Source organism: Temnothorax longispinosus, chromosome 12 (assembly GCF_030848805.1).
Source record: "Temnothorax longispinosus isolate EJ_2023e chromosome 12, Tlon_JGU_v1, whole genome shotgun sequence".
Lineage (NCBI taxonomy): Eukaryota > Metazoa > Arthropoda > Insecta > Hymenoptera > Formicidae > Temnothorax > Temnothorax longispinosus.
In genome coordinates this window covers 12,774,472-12,795,757 of record NC_092369.1, presented here as the reverse complement: position 1 = coordinate 12,795,757, position 21,286 = coordinate 12,774,472, and the positions used below count along the sequence as shown (strand labels likewise).

The 21,286-nt window shown below is 43.6% G+C and overlaps 1 protein-coding gene and 1 long non-coding RNA gene across 4 annotated transcripts; one reads left to right on the top strand and one right to left on the bottom strand.

The window, feature by feature from the left end:
• Nucleotides 1–263: 263 nt before the first annotated feature.
• Nucleotides 264–11,230, bottom strand: Tkv (serine/threonine receptor kinase thickveins). Its single transcript, XM_071794898.1, has 4 exons — nucleotides 11,074–11,230; nucleotides 2,915–3,923; nucleotides 2,499–2,814; nucleotides 264–2,407 (listed from the first exon to the last, which is right to left on the bottom strand). Exons 1-4 carry the CDS (start codon nucleotides 11,156–11,158, stop codon nucleotides 2,276–2,278), a joined length of 1,542 nt encoding a protein of 513 aa, XP_071650999.1. The 5' UTR covers nucleotides 11,159–11,230; the 3' UTR covers nucleotides 264–2,275.
• On the top strand, nucleotides 6,425–20,832 carry LOC139822827 (uncharacterized). 3 transcript variants are annotated; one of them, XR_011734608.1, is made up of 4 exons: nucleotides 6,425–6,676; nucleotides 13,121–15,016; nucleotides 17,129–17,204; nucleotides 17,334–20,832. It is a non-coding gene; the product is annotated as an uncharacterized lncRNA (long non-coding RNA). The 3 variants fall into 3 exon arrangements; XR_011734609.1 differs by having other exon boundaries at nucleotides 13,121–13,433; nucleotides 17,334–20,740; XR_011734607.1 differs by lacking the exon at nucleotides 13,121–15,016 and having other exon boundaries at nucleotides 17,334–20,734.
• Nucleotides 20,833–21,286: the final 454 nt, after the last annotated feature.

Genomic DNA, 21,286 nt, shown 5'->3' with positions numbered 1-21,286 from the left:
GTTGAGTTCGTCTTATCAACACTTTGCGTTGATTGGTTGGTTCTAAAAGTAAGAGCCAATCACGTTCGACTGCTACTCAGCGGCTTGGTCTGCTGAACGCGACCATTCTGTCTCTGTTACTTACTGAAAGTTGAACAAGGACAGAGCACGCTCATAGCGCTAAAAGCGCGCTCCCCAAACCCAGCCAATATGGTGCGTTCACGTTTTTACATTTTTTTTTTCGTATATTCTACAGGGTTCAGAGATTTTTTGTGTCAATAAACGACATATAATACGATATTATTAAAATATTAGAATACAGAATAAGAAACATAGGGGAATGGCTCGAAGCAAATAAAGCTTACCTATAATATATCTTACATATCATGATTATCTCGATATTTTTAGATTCGGCGTTAGCTATATTTCGATAATCCTTCATATTCCGCCAGGTTTTATAAACATATTTTTACAAAGTTACTCAGAGATTGTTGAAATGTAATCATCAATCTTCTATCTAAAATATCTGCTAGTAATTTATATCTAATGATTTTTACTGCTGCATTTTTGTTCTTTACATTTGCAATTCTTTTTTTTTTAAACATCCTTAATTAAATTTATTAAAAACATACAGCACCTATATTCTTTATACGTTTCTGTTCATTTTGTTCACTTATTTTTATATTCTGCACATCGAATACAACGACGCGGTGGATACATCTATAAAAGAATGCATATTTAATACTTTTAGTATAAATACTTTTTAATATAAATTTCATTGTCTTCAATCAATTAACAATCACCTACAATTTTCTTTTTCTGTTTAATTACATGCAAAAGTTTCATACATAACATAACAATCTTCAACTTGATGAGAAAAAAAAAACTTTTGAAAACACTTATAAAAGAGGAAGAGAACCTAGTTTTACAATCTTTTAATTTACATAAAAAATCTTTTGATTGATTAACGATTTCGATCAGTAAATGCTATATAAGTTCGAAGGGATATGCAAGATTACATTGCCTTCTAAAATAACATTACATCATTATACACTGTTATTGCATTATATAATTGTTAACTTTTTCACAATTTCTCCTCTTTTCTAGTCACTTTCTCTGTACAAAAGCATAAAATCTACGTCGGCAGCGTAATGAAAACATCTTGGGATGATCGACGACCGATCATGTATATACCCAAACTAGTATTTCGAATGGATTATATATTCCATTTGTACAAGTTAGAGATATAAGCTACAAAATTTTACAAATAATAATATAACCTTGCGCATAATTTGCAATCGCCAATTAATGTGTAAAATTTTTGCATTATGAGATAGAAAAATCTTCTCAATCCTCAATATTTAATTATTTCACGAGATTACGCGCAATAATCATAAATTGTAATCGTACATTAATAATTTATGATCGTGCGTTAACGCGTGAAATTTCTGCTCCACGCAAATTTCACGCATATGCGCAACGCGTATATTATGAAGCTAATCTTCAATAATAAATATATTTTGAGGTACTTGAAAGAGAAATCTCTCTCGGCACGTGTGACATAGGCCGCAAAGTAGCATTAACTTAGTTTATACAATATTTCATTAGGCACGTTACACATACTTTCAAATTCCGAACGGAGTGACGTGACGCAAATGCGAAATGCATTTTATGCGGAACATTTTATATGATTTGTTACATGTCGAATATGCGATATTTTCACACGCTGAATTCGTTTTACACGGCTGTAAGGTCAAAAGTAGTGTATACATTTTCTTTTATATAATTATATGACCACTATCTCATTTCTATCTTCAAATAGAATACCCTTCGCTGATTACATAGTCAACGAGGTTCAACATGATGAAGCGTACCAAAATCATCCCCAACTTTGATACGTTTCACATAAATATAAAAGAAAATTTATACACAAAATGTTCAAAATCTTCCGCGTTTACCTTTTCTTTGAAAATTTATATCTTCAACGAAAATAATTTTTCTTCAATGAAAGATAAAGGAATCAGAAACGCTTTTATATACGAATATCTCTCTCTATCTCTATCTTTTTCTCTATATACAATATATACATGTCGCTTATCTTCTACAATTGATCATTCATTTCTTGCATACATTCATTCACATTTTCTTTCTCTCTCCTTCTTATACTTATAAACTTTAATCATCAGTCTTCAGGCTGCAGTCAACAATTCTAGTGTCACTAAGGGCTTATTTACAGAAGTAGGAAGTTGTTTGTTTAACTAGAAGAAGAGTCAGTTTCTCATAATCACGTCAAGCACTACACGATCTTGATACTGATGTTATCAACATGTAGTTTCGACAGTGTCTTTTTAACGCGAAGAGCAGTTAAGCGAACTGGTGGATTCGGATGCCAACATTCCGACATCATTTTGCTTAACGCATATAGGACCTGCGAGGAAAAGAGCGATTAGTTATTCGATTTATAAAGATGGGATAGTTAAATTAGAAATTTACTTTTCTTAGAAAAGTGTTTTTCTTACCGAATCGTTATCCCATCTTGTTGGAATAACTGGACGCAATCGTTTCACGCAGACTACCAAGCGCATGTCTTCGAAGCCCGGGTCGTTTGGTACGACATCGTGATAAGGCAAGGCGTAAGGCTCCACCATAGAATTCTTACCACCTGTCACGCACCTTCTGCACGCTTCCCAAAACACGAGACCGATGGAATACATATCTGCCATTTTGAACGCGTCGAAGGAGGACGTGTTCAGAGTCTCGTCCAACACTTCCGGTGCCATGTAACGGCGTGTACCCACTCGAGTATTTGGCGCGATGTCAATCTCTCCGCTCTCGCTGTAAAAAGATAAATTTCTCACTCTCAATTTGCATTCTAAGAGGAATACTAATGGCGAAAGATGTATCTCTAGACTTTAAGCATTAAATGCTTACGTACCTGATGTAGCGAACGGCCAACCCAAAGTCAGCTATGGCACATTCCCCATTTCTCTTAACTAAAATATTTCTGCTCTTAATATCTCTGTGAGCTATTGCGGGTTTCCCTTGTGTACCGAAGATCTCGGTGTGTAGGTGCGCGATACCAGACGCGATCGACGAACAGATCGCTAGTAAGGCTTGATGATCTAGTACAGTTGTTTGCAGGTAATCGTGCAATGAACCTCTCTCGTGATAATCCGTGATCAACAACATCTGAGTCCAAGAGCCAGTTCCTTTGATATCGGCGGCAATGAAGCCCAGGATATTATCATGTCTCATGAGGACGGTTTGATAGATCTCCGTTTCTCTGAACCAAGACGCCTCCTCTAACGTGAAGAAAACCTTCACCGCCACTTTTTCACCGCCTCGCCATCTAGCAAGCCATACCTCGCCGTAACGTCCCTTTCCCACGCACTGCGACATGGCTAATTGTTTCGCGATCGTCTGTTGTACTAAAAGCGGCAATCCTGAGCCCGATCCACTGCTCTGATCTATGAAATCCCTGAGGGTTCCTTGTGACGGCACCAGGCACGGATCTCGCTCTTTCTTCCGGCATTTGTGATACAAGATTCCTATCGCTATCGAGACGATGACGAAAACCGCTGATAGCGCTACCGCCAAGATGATTAGCGGCGCTCCCGATCCGATGACCATCGGATTGGTATCCGCGGTAGGACGGGATTTGTAAGTTATTTCGGGAAATTGATCTTTGTTGCACAGAGATGTACTGTTACAGCACGTTATGCTCTTCTCTCGTAAATGAGGAACTTGATTTCCCTTGCACTGCATGAAGCCTCCCTCGGCGGGCGGCAGGCAACCGAACGACCATTCGGGGACGAATTCTCCCAACTCGGGCTCCCACACCTCTTCCACAGCGCTGAAACACTGGCCTCCAGCTCGTAATTCGCAGGTCCCATTTTGCCTGTCGTCCGGGCAATGTCCGTCGCAGTAGCAAATAATGCCCAACGCTGCAAGAGGTACGATATTATTAGAGACCGTGATGTGAATGAAATAATATAGCATACATAAAAGAAATACGCAAGACTCTAATATTAATCGTATTCAGTCATTCAAACATTTTATTTTTAGATCACGCATGTGATTCCTCCTGAGATTAATACTTGTTCATAAGCGAGCCAAGAGTGGCAAAGTGCGAGATACGTCGCTATGAAATTGGGTGAACGATGCGTTACGCGAGGTACGGTAAATAACTTAATGATAATCGATACGAAGAGAGGCGAGACTATATATATATATATATATATATATATATATATATATATATATATATATATATATATATATATAGGCGAGGAGTTGAACGGATTCGAGAGGTTGTTTGACAAGTCATGAGATGTGTCGTGTGGGCGAACGACCGTCGTCGCGTCCCACGGAGAGGCGTGCACCACCACAAAGAGAAAGGAGTGGTAGGTGCGTCCCGACTCGGGAATCGGGGATATCTTTCATAAGCGTTTCCGCTCGCAAGTTGATATAAACCATTGAGGACTGATAGTCTTCGTCGTTCCTAAATTTCGCGCAAGCATAAAAGAGAGCACCATATATCAGCATCATATATTAAAAAATATCACTATGTCGGATCATCAGTAAAAGAAAACAAGATAATAGAATTAGGGGCAGAATCTTGAAACAATGAATTAGATTTTAAAATCAGTAAATTATATATAGAAATGCTGCGTGACAAAGTGTATAGTACATATACTGTAGCATCAGAATTTGAAACAAAAATATAAAGAGTAATTAATTAATATGAATCTCTTTATTATCAAGAAGAAATAATTCTTTTTAGATTGATAATTCTTATTGAAAATATTTCTATTGTTGCATCATTCGTCAATATTTAATCACACTTGAAATTTGAAGGTTCTATTTATTAAATCTCAATTACGATTTGCAGTGACGTAAAGCATCCAGAATTAGATGTGTGACTCCGAATCGAGCCTGACAGGCCGCGAAACCGGAGGAACTGCAACGAGAGCATCCGCCTCCGTCACGGTAGCCGATAACGGCGAATTCGATGCAAACACGGTGTCACGTTTCTAACGAGTATGCGAGCGTCGCGACGGCCGTCGCGGGACGCAAAAGGAGAAAGAGGAAGAAAGCCCGAGACACGCCGCGCCGCGCCGGAGGCCACGCTTATCTACTGCCGCGGAATTACTCTCTCCCGCATCTATTTTACGGTGACCGCTCTATTTATAACGCATGAATATCTGGATGACGGATTCGATTCTTCGCGCGTTTTGCGTCCGTTCCACCGCGCACGCTCTCTCCTCTTATTGTTAGGGTGCCACAGAATCTTTTAACTTTAGTATTAATCCCACAAATAATTCAATCTCAAATTAATTTATAAATCTGGCGTTGAAAGCTGAGGATTTGGATAAAACGAAACGCGATACCGAAATAGCGATAATCTGTTATCCCTTTTCTCTTTGGCCCTAAGTCCTTCTAAGAAATCCACATTGGGTCGAATTACATGATAATCTCAGTCCAACTTGGCGAAATTCGACCTGCAAGTTGCAGGAGCATACCGTGACCGTGCTTTTTAATAGGGGCAAGCGTAAACAAGGTATAAACGTGAAAGCAACGAACTCTCAAGTGTCTCGACGGCCGCGACTCGCTTATCCTTGCGTATCTGGAAATGAAACGTAAATAGCTTCGCAGAAAATATTTTTCCACATCAACAACGTTCTGTCAACGCGCACGATCGTCGAACGGATACCATCGCCGTCGTGGCCGGCGATTAATAACCGTGATACCGCGGATAATACGCGTAGATCTGGAAAAAGAATCGCCTAAGTGACACTTATATCGCGATATCGATCTCGGTTTTATCTAGATGAAGATAATGACAGTTTTAGAACAGCGAGAACCCTAGAGACTGCACTTATGATATTTGACAGCTTTCTGAAAAAGCTGGGATAAAATTTGAAAAAACTTCATTTACTGTTTATCTTAATTTTTATACTTTACTATTTTTCCAAAAATAAACACTTCTAAAATAAACTGTCAGGAGGCTTCTTAAAGCCTGTATCAGACTGTGTATTGAAGACTGAGCATTGCAAGCTGACAATTGCAATTTGATCAGTAAACTTTAATCCGTTTTATTCTGATTAGTTAAATTCTAATCTTCAATTCATAATTCTCAATGTATATAAGTCTGATACGGGCTTAACAATCGGGTCCCCGAACGATCGCTTATCGGTTCGACCGCCACTGGCGAGAAAATCCGTAATGAACTGTTTAGAAAACTGTCGTACACACGCGAGTGTGTGTACGAGGCTCGCGCGATCGGCCGAGAGGCGGTAACGCGCATATCTGCTTTCGTGCGGCTTTCGCGACGCAATCGGCGTCCGTAATCGCACGAAGGTTTCAATGAATCGCGCGAGGCGACGTGCCAGCTAGTCGCGGACTTTATCAGCGTGGCAAAGAGCAGTATCAGCGATAGCCCCGCGCGTCTATGAGTCGCGCCGAATCGCGAAGTCCGCCGGCGTCTCTAGAGACGCGGCGCAGCTATTTCGAAACTTGGACTTCTCTTTTTTTTTCTTTTAATTGACAACGTCGATCTTTCCGTGACGTCGTAATGATTCAAGCCGCAGTACGACGTCGAAAGTAATCGGATCGAAAAAGGTACGGATCGGAGACATATCAGTTATCCCTAGGGAAAACTGATAACAGGGCGCAGACGCTGAAAACAGGCATTAAGGTGATTGTAACTTATCGCAGATAATAAACGAAATTGGTTGTACTAATTTAAGTGAGTGTGGAGAAACAGTTGCGTAAATATTGGACGTAGGCTAGCTCGCAAGAGTTGATTTTGGTTTGTACAAGAGGACGTTGATACGTGCCATGTCGAGTGCGAAAGCTCACCCTTATCTCTCTTTCTCTTATCGCATTATCAACATTTAGAGTCAGTCAATAAAAGATATGTGATTATGGGGGATTCTGTGTTTCCGCTTGATAGACATTGAAGTATCACTGATAAAATGATTTTGTTAATAAAAAAAAGGTCAATAAAATGAAGGATCTTCGATCTTATCGTCATATAATTCCATAATATTTATCTCGTGTTATTTATTATCGCGACGAGACTTTTAACTCGTTCCCGGCCGAATCTAACGATCTTATCGAGGCGGCCGGGATTCGGGACTGCAATTGATGCCGAAAAAGGCGACATTTCGGAGAAGGCGCGCTATCGCGACGGAATGGCATTCGCGCCTGGAAGCGTGCGCATAGGAAACTTAATACCCGCCGCGCGCTGCAAATAATATCGTCGAGCAAAGCGGCGGAAACTCACGGACGGATTCGCGCGCGTGCAAGCGTAATCGCGATACGTCGCGATGCACGTGTAATTTTCGTGGAAGGACAATCAGCCGCTCGCGTAATCCCGCTCCATAATAAATGTGTGTGCGGCCGTGATTGCGACCCGGAAATCCCCAGCCGATGAGCAACAGATGCGATTATCTCCGGCACGACTCGCGACTCGCAGCATCCACGACGACTCTCGAACGAAAACTTGGGAGCGGGCTACAATTGTTCAATTTTCGACACCACAGGCTTCTATAATTGCTGATTGAAGTCGACAGCGGTTTGCTCGTTTCTAAGAAGGAAAAAATGATTGGGGGGGGGAGACAAAACCCATTAAACCTCGGTCAGCTTTAAACAATCCGTTTGCCGGAACGACTCATAAATATCGTCGATACGTCAGTTCGCCTGCGTTTTACGTTGTCGCAACATAAAAAATGTTCTCGCGCGTCCACAGCCTCGAACTCTGGACCCACCGAACGTGGCGTTTTTTTTTTGTTCTGGACGTAAATTATCGGGAATCTCATTAATCATCGTTTTCACCGAGAGCTACTACTTTGTTATTCAGATCGAGCGAGCCGGTATGCGTTTTTTTTCATTTTTTTTCTTTTCTTCGTATTTCGACAGATATATATTCTTAAATCCTGGGGCTATGTATCTCGATATGATAGCGGTCGATTTGTTTCCGGCACTTGAAAAAAAAGAGTTCGTTGCATTACGAGCGAAGCAGCCACGTTACGAAACCAACGTATTTTTATATCCCGGATACGGCTCGCGCGCTTGCATTGAGAAAAAGGCCGCCTTTTATTCGCCTTATTCATCGTACGCACGATGTACACGCGCGATGTCCTTGCGAGCCTCGCGGAAAAAATCGCGCGTCGTACGTCATACGCGACGCGAGAAAGAGAAAGAGAGAGAGCGAGAGTGAGAGAAGGTAGAGAGAGAGAGCGCGCGACGAGAGGAGAAAGGGTGAGCGGATCGGAGCCGGCCCGCGTTTGCAGCGCGAAATTACATTTGGCGTATGTACTTTGGCGAGGAAAGGGGCGGGAGACGAGTGTCCCGCTGAAACGACGCGACGCCGCGTTTACAATCCTTTTGATGTATTTCGAGCCCTACGCGCGCGGGCCGCCGAGGCAACATAAACAATCTCTCTATTTCCTACGGACAGACAAATTCCGTCGCGCCGCATTTAGCGTCGAAAGTGGTCGTCGGATTGCGCCCCGCCGTTTCGATTACTAAATATGACGATCGCGAGTTTGACGTCAATGACCGTGGGAGATTGGACCTAGCGATAATCGAGTCCGCAATTTTTTGTTAGAAAATTATTGCTCGAAACTCCTCATTTCTCGCGAAGAAATTGCAAAAGAACAGTCGGTTGCTTCATCGCGGAATCGACCCATCGCCGTATTATTCCACTATCGTCCTTGCAACAATTTTTTCTAATCTAATGAGGTCATATGTAGCTTAAGGCGACTTCGATCAAACTCCAATTATTTCAATTATTACTCCAATTATTTCGGTGATTAACCTGTCATGCAATACCTGTACTTTATTTGTTAACGTGGATAAAATAAGTAATATTTTGTTAAATATAAAAGGCTCAGACAATTAATAAATCAACAATTAAGGATTTCAAGGAGCTTAGAGCCGCAACTGGGTGTCAGTTTATATTGTACGTTACTGCTAATTTCTAATATATTACCCTATCATTTTATTACACTGAAGATAGTCTAATTGTCTAATAACAGACCGAAACGTATATAATTTTGTTTTATTGTAAATACAGCGTTTCAACGCCAACATCCAGTTACGGTTCTAAGCTCCTTATATTCTTGATTGTTGATTTAATATTTCATTATTTAATTTATGAAAAGGATTAGATTAGGAGCAATGAATTATATATCGTCTGTTCATTTATGAAAAGCTTTCTGGACCGGTATAATAATTAGAGTGAGACAAGTATATTTTGTTTCACTCTAACTTATTGCACTAGTGTGCACCAGCTCAGAGTTCTTCGTAAAAGAACAAACGGCTCGCTAGAAATTTTTATTTTAAGCAATTCTGTTTGTTAATTTAATTACCGGTTAAATCCGATCATCGATTAATAAGTTTGTTAACGTATCGAGGCATATTTGGAATGCGTGCTTCCCATATATACCGCGCGCATCGTGACTATTCAGAAAGCAGCAACATCGTCTCAAAGCACAGCTGAGGGTAATATAATGTTATTACTATTGATCATTATAATATTAATGAAATATTATATTATTACTATTGTACTTTTGATCATTATAATATGAATTACCAATACAACAGTAATAGTATAACATTCCTCAAATAATCAATAGTCGCGAACATTTAGACAGGGAAATACTCCGAATTCGTCTCGATACGTGAACAAATACACGGCATCTTAGGGAATTCACAACTCTACGTGTAAATATATGTCGTAAATGTATGCCGAAAAAGGTAGCGTCGTGAAAAACGGCTTTCGACGATATTTCTGTAACAAGGCTCTGTCCAAAGCGGATGATTTAACTTCTCTCTCGTCATCGTCATCGAGCGCATGCGACTCGAACGTCGGTCGCTGCGCAGATTAAGAAAAGAAGGTATTAAAAAAGACGACGGTCATACGGTCGCATTGCGTCTCGAAAGGGTTAAAGTCTGGTGTCGTCGTCGCAGCGGCGGCGACGGCGGCGTCATCCCCCGCGCCGATCGGTCGCGGTCCAGCATCGCGCGCCCGAGGCCGAGCCCCGTGTGACCGAGAGAAGCGCGAAGAAGAGAGAATCTCGCGATAGAGAGGAAGAGAAAAGAGGGAAGGAAAGGAAGAAAAGTGGAAAAGGCGTCTGTGCGAGAAACGGCACTCTCGTCGCGCCGACGAGAGGCGGGCACGAAAATTCTCGGCACCGCTGGTATTTCAGTCTCCAACGTCGGAACACAGCTAACCTCTCATCTCCGTCTCCCTCCTCTCTCTCTCTCTCTTTTTCCCTCCACTGTCTCTCCCGTTCTCGTCCCGACGCACGAGACGTAAAAAAGCACGACCGCATGCCATGCCGAACGGCGCAGAAATTCCATCAGAGAAAATGTATCAATGAGAAAACGGTTTTCCTGTGGAAGGAAAAACGAGTGAGAATAAAAGACAATTGTATACCGGAACGGAATACAGGAAAAACACTCGATACACTGAATATACGGCATACCGAAGGTCGCGGAACCAGCGTAACAGTGTCACGGAGGGATTGTCGATCGCGTCGACGGCGTTTCCTCGTATCTAGGGGTGTTTCCTGGAAGTCGTGGCAAAAAGCGTTACGATGTAGGGCGCGCCGGGCGACGATCCCTTCGCGGCGACGCGAGGGGCGACCCGTCGGTCGGTCCCGTCGCGTTTTCGACTCCGGGAGAGACGGAAGAATGTGCGAACGAACGAACGCGCGGAGGAAAAGGCGACGGAGAACGCGGAGAAGAGACGAAGGGCAATCGGGTTAAACATCTGTGCGGCAGAAGGCGAGCGGCGCGGGGACCGGGGCCGATCGTTTCTCGCGTCGCGCGAGCGGTCCGCATCCGCGATCGATTCTCTCTTCTCGCGCGGGCGGCCCCCGCGGCAGCCGACGGGACGCCGACGGCCGACGGCCAACGTTCTTCGCAGACTTGGCCAATTCCTTCTCCGCTGCCGTCGGCAGGCAGCATCTCGCGCACATACACGCGTATACACACATACAATGGCATGTAGCGAACACGCACGTATGCACGCACGCCACGATCCGAGCGTAGAGCGTGTCACGCACGAGCGGCTGTACTCACCGCCGAGGCATCTCGCGGCGAGCACTCCCAGGCCGAGCCACAGACCATATTTACATCCGCCCGTGTTAGCGGAGAGCGCAGCCATTTTCTACACTCGGGAGCACATACTTCACTGTGACGTAGAGCGCTCCGCGTCGAGCCGCAAGGCGCAGGCCGCTCGCCTTCGGCCGTCTCCGTCGCGGCTTCGGTGGGGGCGCGTCGATGGTGGGGCGACGCCTTCGTGCGTCTTCGGCACGGCCGACGAAGAACGCCGATCGGCGGCGCGGAGCGAGCGAGATGGCGATACTGGAGGGCCGCGACCAGGCCTGTGCCGAGGATCCGCTTCGCCTCGCCGTCGAGGCTTTTATCTGATCTTGCGGCGCGATAAACAGAATCGAGAGACGCAATGACGAAAGTGACGAGAAGTCTTTGGTATTAAGTCGGATTACGCGAGCCTTCACACGTTGCGAGTGCTAGAACGAATCGTTTTTGATAAATTCCAAATCGAGGCCTTGATTTTGTTATAAAAAATATGACTTTCTTGTTAGTAAAAAAACATTATTATAAAACCCCTAAGGCGAGCGTTTTGTTCCTCACGAACGAGTTTCTACACAAAAATTATCACATTTATACAGTGATTCACGAAAATGATCAAATCGCATCATTATTGTTAAAAATTTCTTTTGAAAATTCATGAACGAAGATATCTATAGCAAGAAGAATATTTTATATACATATATTATGTTAATATATTAAAAGGCCGTTTTCGTCGATTATCTACCTCTTTCGAATCAATTAATTATTCATAATTGTTGTGTAGTACATTTTGATCGCTTTCGTGAGTCACTGCATGTATAAATGAGAATTACGACATAATCACGAACACACATCGCGTCAACTTGACGTTGCCACAGAAATTGAGAGCGATTTTACGCGCAGAATTTTGAATAAAATTAAGAAGAAACGAAAAGGGACGAGAGTCTCTTTCTTTTCGCAATCGAGTCATTTCATGGTATTTAAATGTAAGATGCAACAACGGCCGTGTCAAATCGATTGTTTTGTCTCGTATTTCGGAAGCTCGCGTAGGTACCTAAGGCCCATTTTTCCGAAGGTTTATCTGTCTCAAGAGATCGGTCCCTTCGGACATCTCTCGCAGACGAGCCGTCTAGAGTCTAGAGAATTTGCGCGTGACGCGTACGGGCCTGACGTCGTCGTCGTTGTTGTCAGCGGGGAAGTGCGCGACGGCGCCCTGCGGGCGCCATGGTGCCGCGAACGGCGGCGGCGGCGGCGGCCACGGCGGCGCAGAGACCCGGAGATCTTTTTCCGTCTCTCTCTCTCTCTTTCTCTCTTTTTTCTCTCCCTCGGACAGATCGCGATGCTCGCCAATGCTCGCCTCCTCTTCGGCGCGGCTCCTCGGAAAGGCGCGAATGTCTATGCGCGGCGCGTCAATCCGCGGAATCTAGAACCCGGTTAGAATCTGCAATCTTTTTCCCCCGACCCGGGATACGCGAGACCGAGTTCTCTTTTTCTCTCTCTTTCTCTCTTTTTGCATACTCCGGCGGGTCTTGGATGCGCGCCGATGTTGTAGAATAATTTAAATTGAAATTATTATATTTTCAACGTTTTCGACGCGTTCAATGTTTCGCGGTATAGTTGCTGGTCAACGAAGCGCGGATATACGTTGTCGATCTTGTTACATTTATCGATAAAGCGATCAGTTTCTCGCGAAAAGCGACGAGAGAGAAAGACGGCCTTGATATGAAAAATTATGCTTCACGGAGCGGAGTCGTACGTGACGCGCTTCTCACTTCGAAGAGGTCGGAGTCCCTTCCAAGTCTCTCACACTTGTTCTCTATCCTCTTTCGCTCCCTCTTCTAGAAGTGGAACCCCGGCCGTATTCAGACCATGTATTGAAGATCGAGGATTACGAATTGAGGATTCAACTGACAATAAAACGAGACAAAAGAGGCGGAGGAGAGACGTAGATCAAAGAGATTGAAGTTTGAATCGAATTCGAATCTCCGATTCGCCATCCTCCGGAGTTCCTGATGCGTAATTCTGATTTCAGGGGCCTCGCCGAGATTTGAAAGAAAGTGTGAGGAGGCGTAACCGAGGGGAGCGGACCTGTATTTTGGCGAGGAGATCGAAAGGAGCGACGGCCCGACGATCAAACGCTACGGGGGTGCGCGCCACGCTGCGCTTTCAAGTAGCGACTTAGCGACGCGCATGCATCCGCTCGCATCCGCTCGCATCACGGCCCGGCCCGGCCCGGCCCGGCCCGGCTCGGCCCGACGTGCGAGTATATCGCCATCGATATCAGATTACCGGTTAATTGCCGACGGCGCGGCGCGCTCGGCACCGAGGATTGTTGCGCCCGAACAGTAATATTTCACGCTTCAGGAGGGCGACTCGCTACCGCCTTCGAAACGACCTGACGCCTAATTACGCGGCGCGATTTCAACGAGGGGTTGAGGCGAGACCTGCGAAGACTCTACGTCTTTTAACAAAATCCATCTCGATACTCTTGCACAGGAAAAAAGAATGTCAAATCAAAACTTATATATACTCGTATATACGCAACAATCTATAAGATTCTCTTATAAGATTCTAGATCCGTTTAATTTAACACTATTTTATGTAATTTAACTATTTGATGATATAATTCATTGCACACTAATTACCGCGCCTGGCTCTTATTGCCTCTTTAATCATTTTACTTTTTTTATTTCAAGAGAGCTTCTATACATTTGTATTTTACACTTTTTGTAAGAATTTTTATTTTTTATTTCAACTTTTTTTATTGAACTATATAAATGACTTCTTTCAAGCAAGTTTTCTTCGTTTAACGCAATATAATCTCATTTCCAAGATTATAGATCGTTGCATATATATGAGTATGTATAAGTCTTGATTTGACACTTCTTTGTGTGTGTGTGTGTGTGACGATATAATACTTTATATCGAAACGGTGTATAATTTTACGTCGCGTATATAATTTTTGCATTTCGCGTATCCGACGTTTCCGTATTTCCTAACAAAATTATCCCCATTGTATTAAAAAGGGATGTCCGGGCAGCTGCCCCTGAAAATATGTTACATTTCTTTTCTCACTTCTTTACTTCGCACGCGACTCCGTGGAAGTGAAAAAACGAATTCGTAGCGTCGCTCGGACGCGGTGAATATTAAGGTCCAACAAAAGGCGCACTGTTCGCGGGAGAACAAAGCCCGTGGTAATTCTTTCAGCACCACGGCATGGCAGCTGCCGAGACGGCGGCGCGCATCGGGATTAGGTCGTAGCGGAACGACGGCGATATGCAGCGGCGGTCGTCCGCGCGTAACCTGTTGCGTGCGTATCGCTCGCGCGTGAAGTCGCGCGATCCAGATTGAAGCCGCGAACCCGACGCGACGTCCCTCTCGGGCGCGCGTTCGTCACGCGCTTAAAGGCGTCAGTCATTATATTTTTAGAGATGATCCTCTGCACTTTTATGGAAAGACGTCCATACGCGCCGAGACGCGGCGAGGCACAGCGCTAGTTCTTTTCTCTTCTCTCGACGAAATCATCGCTAATTTTTTTCATGTTTCGTCGAGGTTTAATCCTTCAGTGAACGTGTGGGATGTATTTTACATCCCACAACAGCTTGTAAAAAATGAGTGTGTTCCGGACTTATTTTAGTACAGAACCGATTATTTGAAAAAACCATTAAAATTTAAAAGTTTTAATCTGTTAATATACTTTTAAGATATGTGCAACAATGAATAATATTAAACAGAAAATATTAATTGGTTTAATATTCATAAATAATGTGAGGTATAATTTACACGTGTCCTGTTAGTTTCAAATTTCCACGCGCTCACTGAAGGATTAACAATAACAAGACCGAGAGAGCAAACGTGAGTGAGCAGAGTGTTCACTCCCGCGGCTAGATTTCAATCTCGACGACTGAACTTTCGGCGCGTTTAAAAGGTTCCAATTCCCCTTATTACTCGCCTTAGAATTGGTTCGTGTTACGCGTTTAAAACGCATCTCGACGGAGTTGAAATTCCACAGCCGCGCACGACTCCCGCGTTCTCGCACCTCGATGTAAATCGCTTAATATCGCTTGCGCTTAGCGTTGCCGCGTGAGAACGCGTGAACAGGATGACAAGCAGCCTCGGCGATTGACAGTAAATCACTTAACATCGCTATTAAGCGCGCGGTGTGCGCAGTGTGGAAACTGTTAATGCGCGGCCCGACTATTTTCTCTAAAGTAAACGGCTCTTCAATACTCCGCTTCGCCGCCGATCGGTGTATGACGTAGAAATTATTCTAGTCTAGCGTGTACTTATAATGATTTGCAGATGCTGGCAAAAGACGCAATAAAAGTCGCTCGCGTGCGAGCGCGCGCGAGAAGCGTGAAAGCGCCCGTAAAGACTGTAAAGACCATGTTGGCTTCAATGGCAACGTCTTACGCGCAATTTCTTGCAATTAGCCTACTTGAACGAGGGGCCTCGCCTGTCGTTCTACCGGCGATCGGCCGGAAATCGATTCGATCCGGTGACCGCATCGGGAGAGACCGCGTATGAGATAATCGTCGCTCGAAACGGAGCGTTTGCGAGGAAAGAAGAAAAAAGGAATTGATAACTCGGTCGTGATCTATCGTCCGCTTCGCGGAAAAATCGCGGCGTGCGCGAAAGAACGCAATTCGCCGCCTGCGGACAATCGATGACTGTGGCTTTCATTAACGCTTAATTATGAATTATTGTAGATCGCCGGGACGAGCGGGCAGCCGGTCGGCCGAGAGGCGGCCGATGAATATGCATCGTCCGTTTCGCGAGGCGAATATAACGGCTATACAGTTGACTAACGAACGATTGCTAATTGCGGGGGATAATTACCGCGCGGGCTCGCCTCGTTAACTGCCTCCGCGGCAATTCCGATTGACTCGGGAGTACGAGGCAAATGACAATGCGCGATGCCGCGTGATCCCGGGGATTTCACGACCGTAAACGGATCTCGCGGAATGTCGTTTCTTCGGGCGTAAGCCCCTCCGGATCCCCGGATAAATTAGAAGCGCCGTGTTTCCTTCGATTTTATAAACAACCGTAAACGGATTTTACGCGAAATCCCCGGCGCCCATCTCTTATTCATGAACGCCTTCGGGACAGTCATGTCGGGGCCCCGAGAGACCTTTTTAAGCGCCGTGTTAACGAAAAAGGACGAGTTTCGCGCCGACAATCCGGAGCTTCGAACCGGATTTCGGGATTAGAATCAGATACCCCTTCTACGAAGCCGCGTTCGTTTTATATACGGGCGAAGGGCGACGGCGATCTCGCGCCTTCGCTGTACCGCATCACTGTCCGGTCGGTTTCGGGGAACGGCGACAATGGGTAACAAAGGCAAGCGAGGGACCGTCCGCGCTCCGTGTTGCTGCTGCCACGAAATCACGATCCATTCGTCTCGCTTGAAAATATATTATGCTGGCATGCAACGGACGCGAGCTGCCAAAAAGGAAGAACGGCCGCGGCTTGTTGTGCACGGACGTGACGCGGCGGAACACAATTACCATGATCGGCCTTCGGCCCCCGTCAACTTTTATTGTTGTTATTTCACGTCACCTCGAACGAAGGAGACGTGCTCCATGGTGTTATTTTTGTCAATCCTCCTCCGACCCTGGCACCGACGTCTACGAAAATTTTGTTGATAAATCGCGAGTCATCTCTTCGAGTTCTAACGCAAACTAACGTCCATTTCTACTAATGCGGATTAACTTTAATCTCGATTTAACTTACTTTTTATCTTTTTCTAGTTTTAAGAATGAGAAGAAGGTAAAAAATAAGTTAAACTGAGATTAAAGTTAATCCGCATTGGTAGAAATGGACATAAGTCAAAGTAAAAGTAACGAATTTTTAATCGTAAATCGGAAATCACAAATGTAACCAAAATATGTTTAATCTATTTTATAAATGGATTTACATTTATCCAATGGTTCTTAACTTGTTAGAACGTAAGAAAGAAGAAAAGAAATCTTTGTGCTTGCACTTTTTGCATTCAGAATTTTCGGTCTCTCTCCCTCAATATATATTTATTCTGTTTTAGGTGCAAAAATTTTTGGGAATTTCAAGCAACGCGAACAATGGATTTAAGGAAAGTGAGAAACCATTTCTGATTTCAGGTAGGGAAAAATGCAAGAACAACAAAAAATCTATAGTTAAGATTTTTTTCTGAATCCAAACTATTCTATGTATCGACCGAATCGTTCTATATAAAGAATATTCATTTTCATATTTATCGCTTCCCGCAGATTATTCTTTATTGACCTTTGGCGGACAATGAGTTGAAATATAAAAGAAAATTTTCGAATGGATCACGGTGATAAATAGGATTCTTCTCCGAAGGAACCGGGTGTGCTTACGCCTCGGCGCATTGTACGACAGTGGTTGGATACAGCGAGAGCAGGCAAGAAGGTCGGGGGCCCGAAAATCCCGATCTATTCGGCGCCAGCTACGAGGGCCGTTCTCCATGGAAGTATATTTCATTCGTCGAGAAAGACGAAGGGGCCTGAACGGCTCGACGGTTGGAGCCACAAAAGAGCGAGATCCTCGTCTGGCAACTAACGCGCCGTAGCCGTCCGCAGGCCGTTCAGGCTTCAGGCCCTTGGATCTCGGCCTCTCCTCCCGTCCCCCTCTTTCTCTTTCTTCCTTTGCATGCACGATATAAACCTCAGTCCCGTACGCCTTATAGTGCGACTCTGAAACCTTCAGAAACTAGAAATAAATTTGCTTCAATTAAAATGCACTTACAGTTCTTGCAACACTCTGCTATATAAACACACATTTTGTAAATTTATACATTTATAAAACTTGGTCAAGTTAAAATTTCGCTGGAGAAACCAGCTCGTAAATGTATCGTTACGCATTATAAGCCTAACAAAGATGAGATCCTCTGCGTTAACGGAAGATTGAATAATATATGATTTTTTATTGGCAATCGTCATCACAGGATGCTGGGCTGACCCACGCAATTATTCGAATCTTCGTCGTTTAAGCGAGGGGCTATAATAATATATTTTTTGTTCGGGAGTACATTGTACTCTTAAATGACGATCCAGCGACGGACGGTCAAGATTAGTCGGTAGAAGGTTACATTGGATAATCGATCGTAATTGTGTCTACTTAGCCGAGGGGTCCCCGGAGCTGCTCGAATAGCCCACGAGTCCAACTGGTATCGCGACCAAAACGTCAAAATCGAGATACAAGTACAACAACCAATTGAGATAAGCGTTCGACGTTGCGATTCGTGTTTGCTATTATTAGCCATCGAGTAATTCTAGTATTTAATCGCGCGATGTAATGGAAAAATCGAGATAACCGGCAGACCAGGTATATTTCTTATTAATTTCCTTCAAGGATTTCGCAGAGATTTCTCTTCTCTCCTTCTTCTTCCTCTTCTCTCCTTCTTTCTTTCTCTTTCTTGATGCTGGATCTTAATCGACCGTCGTTACCTTCATCATTGCTGTTTGGCGCCGAGATAATTAATCGTCCTGTTCACTACCGCTTCGAGTGGTCGGCGAAGGATGCTGCGGCTACAGTGGGTTTATCACGAAAAAAAAATTAAGGATATGGAAGGGAGAGAGGAGGAGAGAGAGGTGGTGGCTTCCTGGAGACGAGCGCTCAAATGAATTCGCTCGACGGTGCACGTTGTAAGGAACGACTACCTGCTCTACGATAACAGTCGACTTCTTTCGAGACGTAGAAACGGGACTCGTGCCTACGCAGAAGCTGGATAAGGATATCTTTAGAGGTGCTTTTTATCACTGAGAGTCAGGTGTGAATTGGGGCCACCAGTGATTTGATCAAAGAGAACGCACCGCCAAGAATGAGTCGCGGTCTGGAGAGAAGAACAGTAGCCAGCAAAGATTAATCGATCTCTTCTGTTGATCAGAATTATATTACTTTCTTAACCCTTTAAGAGTTGTACTCTTGAACCCTCGGATTGATACGCGAACTCAATACCAATTTTACTGGGTAAAACTTTACTTGGAATAGATTTCAGTTGATTATCATGTAAGCTGAGATAGATAATGTTTCAGTTGTAGATTCTAAATCTCTGAATTAACACGAAAATCCGGTACTATGACAGAAAATGCGATACTCATTTTGTTAGGGACTGAACGAACGATTTCTCTCTCGATTTGTTTTTCGGCAACATATTCAATTTTGTTGCAAAACACTCACGCCCAAGCATGACCGGCCATTACGACGAGACATCCTCGACTCGTGTGAGAGCTACGATTTACATTCGATTTTAATCGGGCATGATGTAACCGAGCGCTTAAGCTAATGAACGAGGACTCGCCGCATTTGGCGCTCCGTTGAACACGCGAATTCGACGTAACGGCTATATTTAATTCGCCGGCGTTGAATGGACTGTATATATGAGATGAACCGCCAGTTAATAACCATTTGTTCTCGCAACGGAATACTTCCAATAATATCAAGAATAAGATGAGACGACTGCGTCTTATTGAGATAAATTCGATGACGTGTCGACTCCGATTTTTTCTCATTAAAAAAAGGATCGTAATAAAATATTCAAAGCTGTTTGAATATTAATATTGGATGATAATAATAATAATAATAATAATACCGCTTTAGTCCTTAATTTAACGACAACTGAGAATCTAAAGAGAAGGTGTCTTTCGTAGTGTTATACGGTCCTGGGGCTAGCTGTTTCGTCCTTATAGGCACACGCAGAAGGCGGCAAGCGATATGTGGGGGCTTCATATAACAAAGATTCATCGGGACCGGTTTCGTATGCCACCCTTTTTTACATTCTCCCGAGAGGCCCCGCCGAGCCGCGGGTGTGAAAACCGACACCCACCCACTTGTTATTTTGTCAAACACGAGCGTTGGAAATTATAGGAATCATACGCTAACGCGTATCTTCTGAAACACTTTTATGATACAAATTGTTCCTAATCTCGTGCACTGCGCTTCACTTAATTGTATAATATAGCGTATGCTATAATCACCTGTATAATCACAATTATAAGACATCATATTATTAATATTATGCAACTATGCGTATTGTAACATTAAACATGAAAAATATACAATTGAAACGTATATTATAATTTATCACGATATACCTCTATTATAAAAAGATAATTTTGAAATGTATGTTATACTTTAATTAAATTATATGTATTGAAACATTTGTCAAATTTTATCACGAAGATTTTACTCCAGCGACGAATTTCGCGCGTATTATTTCGAGTGGTGGTGGAGAATTTCGCGAACACAGTGACGATAACGCGACGCAAATAATGCGATGCAAAGCGCGTCGATCTAATAATAATGTCGCGAAATGATAGGGACCCGCGTTATTACGACACCTACCCACTTGTCGTTTCGCTAAACACGATCCAGAAAATTATAGGAATCACGTGGCGACGCATCTCCTCTCCGAGAGGCAGCCTCGCGCGTCTCACGCCAAATTATTCTCGACTGTGCACGCTTGCGCTACATTTTACAACCATCAATTAAACGTGACACCGAACAATTGCTGTTTGTGGCCGATGTATTCTCCTGTGTAATTCCGAATGGAGGCGCGAAATTTAACGGCCAGCCTCCCCCGTACACTGTCAAGAGAGAGAGAATTCTACGTGTACCATTTTTCGTCTCAAGCTGTCGTCCGTCATTACTGTTAATTAAAATTCAATTTTATTCGGAAGAAAACTTTACATTCTTTTTCTGAGATTAAACACTGTTAAATTCATAGTGTCAAATTGTATTCAATTTGAATCATTTTTATAACCGTTCCTATAGGTCGCCACTGCTTTTACTCAAGAGTCATTATGTCATTAATTTGACTCAAACAATGTTAATTTAACTAAACCAATCGAGTTAAAATATAATACTGTTTTGTGTTAAAATAATAAATTTCGACACACATGGTGGTTAAAAATAACAAAATGTTATTTAATTCAAGGTTTAAATTTTATCCTTTAATATTTTATAGTGAAATATCGTTGTCCGGAACTTGTTTCGAAAAAATATTATTTCCCCTTTCCGTCGTAAATGCCGTGTACGGCGTCTCGGTGCCGGAGAACGATTCAACTTGATAGCCGCGATGCATCTCGGCACGCTCGAGGGAATCGAAAATTGCAATGCGCACGAGTAGGTGTACCAATCTCGCTTGCTACTCGCAGCTCGCAGCTGCGGTGGTTGCAGCGAGCGATTCCGAGGCAATTGA

What these genes read in the sequence shown, in the direction of transcription:
- Tkv (XM_071794898.1), bottom strand. Translation starts at nt 11,158, where the DNA reads ATGGCTGCGCTCTCCGCTAACACGGGCGGATGTAAATATGGTCTGTGG. An exon ending in CGCCGCGAGATGCCTCGGCG is followed by an intron (nt 3,924 to 11,073) that starts GTGAGTACAGCC and finishes TACCTCTTGCAG; the next exon opens with CGTTGGGCATTATTTGCTAC. An exon ending in CAAGATGGGATAACGATTCG is followed by an intron (nt 2,408 to 2,498) that starts GTAAGAAAAACA and finishes TTTTCCTCGCAG; the next exon opens with GTCCTATATGCGTTAAGCAA.